The 12,125-nt window shown below is 45.6% G+C and overlaps 1 protein-coding gene across 5 annotated transcripts; it reads right to left on the bottom strand.

The window, feature by feature from the left end:
- Positions 1-5,669: 5,669 nt before the first annotated feature.
- On the bottom strand, positions 5,670-11,593 carry TMEM250 (transmembrane protein 250). 5 transcript variants are annotated; one of them, XM_069986444.1, is made up of 2 exons: positions 11,416-11,593; positions 5,670-6,339 (listed from the first exon to the last, which is right to left on the bottom strand). In XM_069986444.1, the coding sequence occupies exon 2, from the start codon at positions 6,205-6,207 to the stop codon at positions 5,788-5,790; it is 420 nt and encodes a 139-aa protein (XP_069842545.1). In that variant the 5' UTR covers positions 6,208-6,339; positions 11,416-11,593; the 3' UTR covers positions 5,670-5,787. The 5 variants fall into 5 exon arrangements, with proteins under 5 accessions (XP_069842545.1, XP_069842547.1, XP_069842544.1 ...); XM_069986446.1 differs by lacking the exon at positions 11,416-11,593 and adding an exon at positions 11,369-11,387; XM_069986443.1 differs by lacking the exon at positions 11,416-11,593 and adding an exon at positions 11,236-11,362.
- Between the last annotated feature and the right edge of the window lie 532 nt (positions 11,594-12,125).

Below are 12,125 nucleotides of genomic sequence, written 5' to 3'. Positions count from 1 at the left end.
TGGGGGCGGGCTGGCCCGCCTCCTGTGCTTTAGCCCTGGCCCCGTGGATAGTATGGCGCCGTACAAGGGAACCGGGCCGCAGTTCAAAAAACGGACTGCGGGACTGGCTTCCCCAAGACGGCGCCAGTCTATCCGTGGGTTATATTAAAGAGGATGTACCTGATGGAACACCCCCTTTAAGCAAAATGTGCCAGGACTCTTTCCTATGGGGAAAGAATTAATAGACATGTTAACCCTAATCTTCCAGGTTCGTGAATATAATGCAAGAGCTAAAGTGAAGGCTGTCACACAGACAGAGATGGAAACAGAATAGGAAGGGAAGACTGTGTATGAAAACAGATCTGTAGGATATAAAAGCTATGGTGAACGTGAATCCTGACCAGTCCACGTGACAGCTGAACCTGGGAGAGTACATGGTCAGCCAAAGTCCCGCCATATTACGTATTGCGGTTGTCACTTTTGCAGTTGTCATGGAGACCGAGGCCCGGACACACCTGCCATTAAATAATGAGATGTTCTAATTTACAGAACATTGGATGTTGTTGTAGGAGCGAGATACCGCGGCGGTGGCGAGAGGCATAATTTCTAAGAACCAGAAAGCTTGTTAAACAGTCGCCGGACACTCTGTAAAAAATTATTGTCAGTTAAAGTTCAGGGTAATTAAAATGCTATTCCTGCTCCATATATCAAGTGATCTCTCTGCTGCAGCAACACACAGGGCGCCGGGGAAGAAAAAGGAACATATAAAAAGAATTGGTTCAGTGGGTAAGAGCGCCCGCTCACAAATAATAGCACTGCAATCGCATAGTGATGTAGTAAGCGTGAGGGCTGATTCTGGAGAAGCGCTGGGGCAGTGGGGGTCTGGGTGTTCATACCCCTTCAATTCATTAGAATAAGCACTGGTGAATGGATGAAGCACCCGGCCAGGTGCTGCCCCCCACTGTGTGCACAACAGGAGAGCGTCCCATAGACGTTCTGTAGACTGTCTCAGTTCCTAATGAGCAGGGGAGTACGAGAACCTAGACCCGCATGTGCTTCTATGACATAACAAAAGAATTGGGCCCAACAGCATTGTAGAACTAGGTCCAAGAATTGGCAAGTGGATGGGGATGCGTGGTAGGCTGTCATCTACCCCAACACTGACCAATGATACCTGAGAAATGAAAAAGTCTAAAAGCATCCAATATTCAGTCAATTTCTTCAAGCTTTATTGAATATCTAAGTACATAACGGCGACGCTTCGACCCATTGGGTCTTTATCAAGATTGATAAAGACCCAATGGGTCGAAACGATGCTGTTATGTACTCTGTTAAGCAATAAAGCTTGGAGAAATTGACCAAATTATAGGATGTTGTTTGATGCTGCCATTTCTAGTACAAAAGTTTGTGGAAATGAGAGTGTCCCTTCAAAACCAAATTAAAACTACAGAATGTTTACCGATCCCCTGGCACCGCCATGCTGTGCATCCCCGGTGGCCCATCTGTCTTTGCTTTCCTGCTACCGTTGGTGCATATTTGCCAATGTGGATTTCCCTGTGACTTTCCCTATGCTTAATGGGGTTATCCAGCATAAGGGCCCTTTTACACACACAGATATAAGACATATTTTTGAAGCCAAAGCCAGGAGCAGACTATAAACAGGGAGCAGGTGATAAAGGAAAGACTGATATATCTCCCCTTTTCAAATCCATTCCTGGCTTGGCTTTGGTCTTAGAAATCTGTCAGATAATCTGTGGGTTTAAAAGGATCCTTAAAAAAACATTGCCACTTTCTTCCAGAGACAGCACCACTCTTTTCTCTAGTTTAGGAAGTGAATGGAACTTAATTGCAAACCACACCTGAACTGGAGACAAGAATGGTGCTGTTTCAGGGAGAAAGTGGATGACTCCTTTAAACATACAAAAAAAAATTTTTTTTTGTTCAAGCTGTGGCTCTCCCAACATGCCCTGACATAATATCCAAAGTGTTTCCCTCATTCTGGAGGACAACGCACTACAAAAACAATTCACTGATGTAAGCTGTGTGATGCTTTATTTCCTCTGTGGTTGCACTGGTTATAAACTGAGGGGCATTCTCAGCAGTAGAAGAAAATCCCTTTAACTTGCAGTTTCTTAAAGGGGTTATCCAGCGCTACAAAAACATGGTCACATTTTCCCCCTCTCTCGTCTCCAGTTCAGGTGTGCAGTAAAGCTCCATTTACTTCAATGGAACTGAGTTTTAAACCCCACCCAATCTGGAGACAAGAGAGGGGGGAAAGTGGCTATGTTTTTGTAGCGCTGGATAACCCCCTTTAAAGTGGGTCTTTTATCCTAAAGGCACTATTCCACGGAACGATTATCGGGCGTATTCGGCCGATAATCGTCCCGTGGAATAGAAGGCAATGATTAGCCGACATCATTCATGTCGCTTGATCGTTGCGTCGTTTGTCTTTCAAACATGGTGAAAGACAAACGACTCATACAGCAGTGATCTGATGCTGTCGCTCCATGGAATAGAAGCGGCGGCAGCAGAGCGCTGCTGTATGCTATGGGCTGCCCACACGATCTAGTGATCACCCTGGCAGCCCCCCCCTGCACTCACCCTCTCCCTGCTGCCGCGTCGAGTAGCGGTGACAGCGAGCGGGGAACGAGGAGCAAAAAAGCGCTAATAGCGCTCGTTTGCTCCTCTTAGTCAGCCCATGGAATAGGGCCTTAAGAGTACAGGGGCTATGTAGCCCCTCCACCACTTCTTTACATCACTAACTGTATATGCCTTATTACCTTGCTTGCCTGGCTGCTTTACCATAATCCTTTGCTCTTGAACCCCAGGATGTTGTAGAACATAGGGATGGTCCGAACCGTCCGATGTTCGGGTTTGTATGAACCCGAACGCTCGGCATCAGATTCCCGCTGTCTGCCCGCTCCGTGGAGCGGGTGGATACAGCGGGAGGACCGCCTGGAAAACTGGGATACAGCCTATGGCTATGGCTATCCGCTGCACGGAGCGGGCAGACAGCGGGAATCATTACCGAGAGTTCGTGTTCGTACGAACCCAAACCGAACTCGGTTCGGACTATCCCTTGTAGAACACGTACGAAACAATATGGAGAGCTGATGACCATAGACAAAGCCTGGCACTGACTGCAGCAGACGAGGCGAGCTCTGCAGTCTCCCCCTTACAGCCTGGCGGTAACCTGTACACTATGTTGGTTTGTACTGAACATTTAATTTGCTAGCGCTGACCTGCAGTATGGATTTTTCATAAAATTTCATTAAGCCTTTTATTTCCATAAGTCAGATGGTACACAGGGTGTGGAGAGATTTATGATTTTCCCTGTAACCCTTGGCATACCTGCAATCTTTTTCCTTGCCTTACAGCACCACCTGTCTTATAGAGACTCTGCACTGACGTAGTCTACATTGGGGCCTTATACAATCAGATCCTGATCCAGGAGAATGATTTGGTTAAGGAGAGAGTCAAAAGCAACCCGTTCTGGCGGACTGGATCTTCACTCCCGGGTATAAATCTGTCTTAACTATTTCCATCAATAAACAAATAAACAAAAAATATCAAATGAATTGGTACAAGAAAACTTTATTGGGAAATATCGCAACAATATAAGGGACAGGAAAAATATATAAAAACAAACAAAAGACCTGGGAGGTGGGAGACCAAACATGAGGAAAGGTATATGTTTACACAAATAAAGTGCAGGTGCATATCTTGGATACTCATAAGTTTGCCAGATACAGCCTGGTTATAAGCATATTATAAAGTGCAAGTGCTCAAACATAACCAAAAACACAGGCTGCACAGCTCAATGAAGCAAAGTATAGGCAAGTGCACATAAACAACATTACCCAGGGATATAATTCCCAAAGCCTCTGGCCTCCCACCTTACACTCCTCCAACGTCGTTTCGCTATTCGCTTCTTTAGGGAACTTCCTTAAAAAGCAAAAAGCGAAACGATGTTGGAGGAGTGTGAGGTGGGAGGCCTGAGGCTTTGGGAATTATATCCCTGGGTAATGTTGTTTATGTGCACTTGCCTATACTTTGCTTCATTGAGCTGTGCAGCCTGTGTTTTTGGTTATGTTTGAGCACTTGCACTTTATAATATGCTTATAACCAGGCTGTATCTGGCAAACTTATGAGTATCCAAGATATGCACCTGCACTTTATTTGTGTAAACATATACCTTTCCTCATGTTTGGTCTCCCACCTCCCAGGTCTTTTGTTTGTTTTTATATATTTTTCCTGTCCCTTATATTGTTGCGATATTTCCCAATAAAGTTTTCTTGTACCAATTCATTTGATATTTTTTGTTTATTTGTATATCGGATGGGCTTATAGGTGTTTAGTTCTATCTTAGTACCATCTGGTTATTTCTTTCCCCCCCCTATTTCTTTTTTCGGGGCATAGGACATTAATTATAGAATCCAGAATCTATAGGTGTTTTCTATTTCCATCAATAGTCTTTTGAGGAGGTTGTCCTCTTATTGGAGGAAACGGTATATTATATATATATATATATATATATATATATATATATATATATATATATATATATATATATAGCTATACTGACCGTCACAACAGGCCTTTCACTGTTGAATCCCGACTGGTTGTCACTTTTCGTTACTCCATTCACACTAATGGCATGACTTCTATTCATAAAGAAGCCATGACCGTCTATACTATTCATATAGTCACAACCTTGATGGAATGTGAAGTCTCTTACTAGTGACGGTCTTCATCTAATGGTATGAACAACAATCCTCACTGGTATATCAATGAGACTGGAACCATTATACATGTCCTGACTGGTATCAGACTGGACCAGTAGTGATGACAACCAGGAGACAGATGTCCGCACAAATCCAATGGAATCTACTCTGAGATATACAAAACTTAGCAGCTAAATACCTTAGTTGACAGACTTGCTAAGAGAAATACACACAGCTCATTATTTACTGTCTACAGTAACAATAAGCTGAATAGTGAGTGCAGCTCTAAAGTATAATACAGGATGTAACTCAGGATCAGTACAAGATAAGTAATGTATGTACACAGTGACCCCAACTGTACCAGCAGAATAGTGAGTGCAGTTCTGGAGCATAATACAGGATATAACCCAGGATCAGCAATGTCTGTGTAGTGGTGCTACCAGTAGAATAGCGAGTGCAGCTCTGGAGTATAATGTGAAATGTACCTTAGGGTGACTACAGGATATGTATTGTATGTACACAGTAACTCCACCATGATAAACAGTGTGTTTACCAAGTCCCTCAACTTTTTGATTCTTAAGGAAAACCTCCACATTAAGGGATTGTCTAAATGGACAACTTTGTGGCTGATGTTTTATAGAAAACAAGAGAGTATTTAATCAACAGAATGAAGTATTTTGCGTCCGCTACCTTTTAATGTAGTGCCTAAGTTTTGGGAAGAGGAAACCTGACATATTACTGATCATGTGACGAGAAGAGGCCATGTATTAGGATTTGTGCTTCTTTTGACTTGTAATTTGTTCCTTGTTGTGAATGCTTCCTATAATTTCGGCCTGGCCAAGTGCACCGACCTGCTGGAGTGCTTACCTAGGTAATGACGTGTAAGGGATGTGATGGTAATAAGAAATAGTAAGCTTTCAACATGATTGACGTTGCTTTCTCCACACACTGCCGGGCAACTTGACGTGTATTTACATGCCTTTATTAAAAAAAGACTACTCTTGCATTGATAAATAAAAGAAAAACAAGACCGACTCGTACTTAAACTGCCAAGGAACATGGTTTTCCATCCACATGCATCTATTTACATATCTATAAACACCATAAAACACCACCCCAGTCCACCGACAAGCAGCATGGTTACGTGAATCCCATAAATAAGCAGTTCGTTCATGAGGCTAAAGTCGACCCGCCTCCGCCCCAGCAGCAGCAGGATGATGGACAGTTTGTATTGGAAGCGCAGGAATACTCGGATGCCCAGATACTGAAGGCAAAACAGGATAGAGAGTGCCACCCAGAGGATGGAAGTAAAAAGACTGCAGCTGAAGTACAGCAGGAAGCGGATGAACCCGTACATCCATCTGGACTTCAGGTAGATGTCAAAGTTGTTGTACTTTGTGCGCACCAAATGTGTAGTCCGTACTGGTCCGCAGGCGGAATGCAAACAGGTGGTATGAGGCCCGTGGAATGACCGAACACGGCGGGGAATGGGGATTACAGGCATTGGGGACCCCACCTCTTGGAGAGTCTCATGGGAGGTCTTGGCCAGGTCATATCACCAGATTGGATATTTGGAATGAAACCAGAAAAAGAAGGAATAGTGGATGGAAAGCCAGGAATCTAGACGTGTATATACCTGCAAAGAGAACAAGCAGTGTTAGTGTCCGATAATAACAGTATAGTAATTGTTAGGGTGGGTTCACATTCACACTATTGTTAGGGTGGGTTCACATTCCATCGGTCGTACCCACTCGCGGCGGCGCGCATCTCCGCCTGTCCCATAGACTCAATTCTATGGGCGGATGAATTCCACCATCCGACGAAAGAATTGACATGTCAGGTTTTTTTCGCGGAAGGCGGAATCCGCCCGGCTATAAAATAGTGTCTATGGCAAGGACAGAGACGCGCACGGCCGAAAGCAGGTAGGAGCGACAGAATCGGTCAAAACTTACCCACACAGATTCCATATTGTGAACCCACCCTTAGAGATGAACGCAACTCGAGCGTGGTCGGGTCCATCCAAATCCAAGCATGCAGCATTTGATGGCGGGTGGCTGAAGCAGTTGGATGCAGCCTTAGGAAGTCCTGGAAAACATGGATACAGCCAAAGGCAATCGGTTGTATCCATGTTTTCCAGGAGTCCTTGGGCTGCCACCACCTTCTCCAGATGCAGGGAGATAAATACTGAGCGTTCGTGTTTGGAGAAGTTGCTCAACCAGAGCACTTTAATGACGTTCGCTCAACACTACTATGGAACCCTATAATAGGAAACACCATAAAACACTGAGTGTTGGAAATAGAATGTTTTCTTTGCAGTTAGAAAACCCCGGGGATTTCAGCTCTGAAGCTGGTCTATAATGCAGTCTATAACTTGTTATAAACAATACAATGTTTTTACGCAACTAAACTACTAGGATGAGCTGGCAGCCGGCTCTGCCCTGTCCAATTACTGGCTGCCCCGCAAAACAACCTGCTCTCTACAGTTATTATTACTCTAATGCATCAATCTCATTATGTATTACTATCATAGGGAAAAAACAAGGATTTCTCCACTATTACCTCTCTCCGAGTCTACTCATATACACCCCAACAGTCACAGGACCAGACAACTCCTACTTTGAATACTACACTGTTATATTTGGGCACTGTATGGCGCTGGTACTGAATACTACATGGCTGCATTTAGGCATTGTATAGTGGAATTATTTAAGCATTGTATGGCAGTATTATTTGAATACTGTACAGTTGTATATAGGCACTGTATACTGTAAGGCTGTAATTAGTCATTGTATGGCAGTATTATCTGAACACTGTACAGTTATATTAGGCACTGTATGGGTGTATTATTTAGACACTGTATGGCAGCATTCAATACTAGATAGTAAAATTATAGGAATACTTTAAGTATATACATGTATATTGCCAAAGTTGTCAGCATTCTAATATCTTTTGGCTAAAAGATGGAAATATTTGGGAATGTAATTGAGGATAATAATAGCACCATGCCAGCTAGAGTCCCAGAAAGCTGTGTAACAAACTCAGGGCCCTATTACATAGTCTAAGGGTCCTATTACACTAAGCAATGTTTAACGATTAACAATCGCAAAGGAGATTATTTATCGTTAACCTGAAATCGCTCACCAGATTACACACAACGATAATCGTTAGTTACAATAGTTACTACGATCGTTATTATGATCGTTTATGCTGGGTTTACACAGAACGATAATTCGCCCAATCGAACGATTAATGATTTTGAAGCAACGATTTGTTTTTTTTAACGATCAGCGTTTAGATGGAGAAAAATCGTTAGATTTGTAAGGAAAATCGTTATTGCGATAGTTTTTATCGCTTAAGCCCATCTTTTACATAGGGTGAATCTTTGAAAGACTGTGTACACGAAGCAATTTGCGAATTTTTAGCAAACGACGATTTGAGAACATGTTGAAAGATCAATCTGAACGATTTTTCGCTCATCACTTGATCGTTTGCTGTGTTTACACGGAACGATTATCGCTCAAATGCGATTGTTATTGCGAAAATTCGAGCGATAATCGTTCCGTGTAAACGCAGCATTATTCCTTAACTTGAGCGAACGAACGTGGAATTACAGCGAATGATTAGCGAACGATTAACAATAATTTTAGGTTCAGATCTAAGTGAATGCTCAACGACATACGAACGATTTTTCGATTGTTGCCTGCAATTACACAGAACGATTATTGTTTAAATTCAAACAATTTAACGATTTTTTTGCACGATAATCGTCCCGTGTAATAGTCTGTCTGTAAATGAGCTCCAACCTCAGCGATCAGCACTCATGTACTGAACTGCTTCTTCACCAGACACACCATGCTGGGGAGAGTCACCATGAATTAGGGTTGCTGCTGATGCTTCTTCTAGTTGTCTGTGTAATCTTTCAACTAAAGGTCTAAGACATGAATTCTGTAAAGACCAAGATCTCTGGCGGGATGTAAAGACACTTAATCTCATGCTATTCCCACTACTACAGTCATTCTTTAGCCTCATTGAAAACCAAGGGAAAGTTCTGCTTGGCCTCTGATGCTTCAGAGTGAACCTCAATGGGCTCCAGATCCTGGTTTGGATGCAGTTTTCACCACAAGCTCCAGCTGTTTTCCCTTGTAGTGTAATGGTCCTTTTACACGGAACGATTTATCGTTCAAATTTGCATGATAACGATCGAATTCGAACAATAATCGTACGTGTACGATTGAACGATCAAGCGACGAGCGAGAAATCGTTCATTTTGATCTTTCAACATGTTCTTAAATCATCGTTGATCGTTCGCAAAAACTTCGCAGATCGTTCAGTGTAAACAGTCATTCAACGATTTCATCTATGTGTGAGATAGGCTTAAGCGATCGCAAAATGATTTTTCCGTACGATGTATCGTTCCGTGTAAACGCTGATCGTTATAAAAAAACATTGTTCATTCAAAATCGTTAATTGTGCGATCGGGCGAATTATCGCTCCGTGTAAAAGTACCATAAGTCAGAGATGCAGCCCACTAAACTGCTAACCTGTGCACCATCTGAGGTCTTTATAAACAACACGGGCCTTCAGGCAACTTTTATAAGATAGATAAAGAGCCCTTTGATGGTAGACCATTGACCAGGACTTCTTTTGTGTTCGTAGCTGTGACCCTTGTGTACTCCCAGCAGTTGTACTACTACCTGGTCCGACATCTGTGCCCTCCACTAGAACAGCAGATCAGACTTGCTAAAAGTGACCGCATACTTCCCTATCTGTGCGGTGTAATCCAGGGCTGGACTGTGACTACATTACCTGTGCCACAGCTTAGAAAAGAGTGCGGCTGGTCTGAGACATTGCTCAGCCATAGAGAAGACATGACAGATAAACGTGTCACTGATAAACCTATGTTTATGTGGCAAAGATGACTGGAATGTGCCCCCCTGCTGCTATCAATAGGAATACAAGCCATGCTTTATATGGAGTGTATTATGGGAAAAGAGACATGTCTGCCCTTGATGCCAAAACCAGATTGAGCAGCCTTTTATTATAAATCCTAGTAATCCACACAAATCTATCCCACAGCACCCCCTGCAGGTGACTCCAACTACAGCCCCACCTCTCACACAGCACCCCCTGCAGGTGACTCCAACTACAGCCCCACCTCTCACACAGCACCCCCTGCATGTGACTCCAACTACAGCCCCACCTCTCACACAGCACCCCCTGCAGGTGACTCCAACTACAGCCCCACCTCTCACACAGCACCCCCTGCAGGTGACATCCCTTACCCCCTCACACAGCACCCCCTGCAGGTGACATCCCTTACCTCATCACACAGCACCCCCTGCAGGTGACATCCCTTACCCCATCACACAGCACCCCTGCAGGTGCCATCCCTTACCCCATCACCCCCTGCAGGTGCCATCCCTTACCTCATCACACAGCACCCCCTGCAGGTGACACCCCTTACCTCACCACCCCCTGCAGGTGCCATCCCTTACCTCATCACACAGCACCCCCTGCAGGTGCCATCCCTTACCTCATCACACAGCACCCCCTGCAGGTGAGACCCCTTACCCCATCACCCCCTGCAGGTGCCATCCCTTACCCAATCACACAGCACCCCCTGCAGGTGACATCCCTTACCTCATCACACAGCACCCCCTGCAGGTGACATCCCTTACCTCATCACACAGCACCCCCTGCAGGTGACACCCCTTACCCCATCACCCCCTGCAGGTGCCATCCCTTACCCAATCACACAGCACCCCCTGCAGGTGACATCCCTTACCCCATCACACAGCACCCCTGCAGGTGCCATCCCTTACCTCATCACACAGCACCCCCTGCAGGTGACACCCCTTACCTCATCACACAGCACCCCTGCAGGTGACATCCCTTACCCCATCACCCCCTGCAGGTGACATCCCTTACCCAATCACACAGCACCCCCTGCAGGTGCCATCCCTTACCCCATCACACAGCACCCCTGCAGGTGACATCCCTTACCCCATCACCCCCTGCAGGTGACATCCCTTACCCAATCACACAGCACCCCCTGCAGGTGCCATCCCTTACCTCATCACACAGCACCCCCTGCAGGTGAGACCCCTTACCCCATCACACAGCACCCCTGCAGGTGCCATCCCTTACCCCATCACACAGCACCCCTGCAGGTGCCATCCCTTACCTCATCACACAGCACCCCCTGCAGGTGAGACCCCTTACCCCATCACACAGCACCCCCTGCAGGTGACACCCCTTACCCCATCACACAGCACCCCCTGCAGGTGACATCCCTTACCCCATCACCCCCTGCAGGTGACATCCCTTACCCCATCACCCCCTGCAGGTGACACACCTACACATGCCAAGCCAGTGGCCGTACTCTACAGCTCCATCTTCCACACTCGCACAGAGCCCCCTGCCGGTTACCCCGCGGTCTACACTACACAGCATCTTCATCCGGTGAGCCCGGAGCGCGCACACAGCGCCCCCAGCAGGCGCCCCATCACTCTGCATGCCTGTATACACTTACAGTGGATGTCCACACCGCTCCCAGTCAGCAGGAGCCCCGCTGCCTCCAGCCCCTCCATCCCCCACACTTCAGGCTCCGGCAGCCGGTATCACGCCCCCTGCATGAGCCAGACAGCCCACCACTACTCTCTCACTTCCTGCTTCCGGGTAGAAACCAACGCGAGAACTAGAGGCCAGGTACCGTTTCCCTGGTTACTAGGGAAGAGATCCCGTTGCCATGGTGACAGCCGCAAAAGCCTGGGTTACACGTCTGCTGGAGGTAGAATCCAGACATAGACGCGGGGATCACCCGCTGTGTATCCGGGCTCTGTGCTGCAAAATAGCGCTGGTCATATAGACCAATCAGAACGCAACTTTATTCTGCTACACTGTGCTGCGATAATGAAACGGGGATTGTGATTGGTTGTTATAATATTCCTAGTGGCCAATAGGCGCAGCTGTACTACGGCACACAAAATGAAACGTAGCCTCTGATTGGTTGGAGTAATAACCACAGTGACCAATCAGGGTTCAGCTACAATGTGCTGTGAAAATTAAACGTGAATTCTGGTTGCTATGGGCAACAGTGGTCTTATTGTTATAAGGGTTACCCCATTGGGTTCAAAATACTAATTTCTACTACTTATTTCACATGCTATAATGTGCTAGAACTGTGACACATGAAGCATGGCGCAGGTATAAAAACTTTTAGCGTGTCCTGAAAGTGGCAAAACTAAAAAGGTCAAAGTAGGAGTAATGTTTATAAACAATATATATAAAAAAAGATAATGTGTCCGTACATGCTTCCGCCTTGCTGCGATGGATATTGCTGTTTGCTGTGCTGTATTTGCATCCTAAACCACAGCATGTGTTGTTATCTCCGCTCATCCGGCCATGTGTACGGGCATCCAC

This window comes from Dendropsophus ebraccatus, chromosome 10, assembly GCF_027789765.1.
Source record: "Dendropsophus ebraccatus isolate aDenEbr1 chromosome 10, aDenEbr1.pat, whole genome shotgun sequence".
Lineage (NCBI taxonomy): Eukaryota > Metazoa > Chordata > Amphibia > Anura > Hylidae > Dendropsophus > Dendropsophus ebraccatus.
This window is presented reverse-complemented; position numbering and strand designations above follow the sequence as displayed.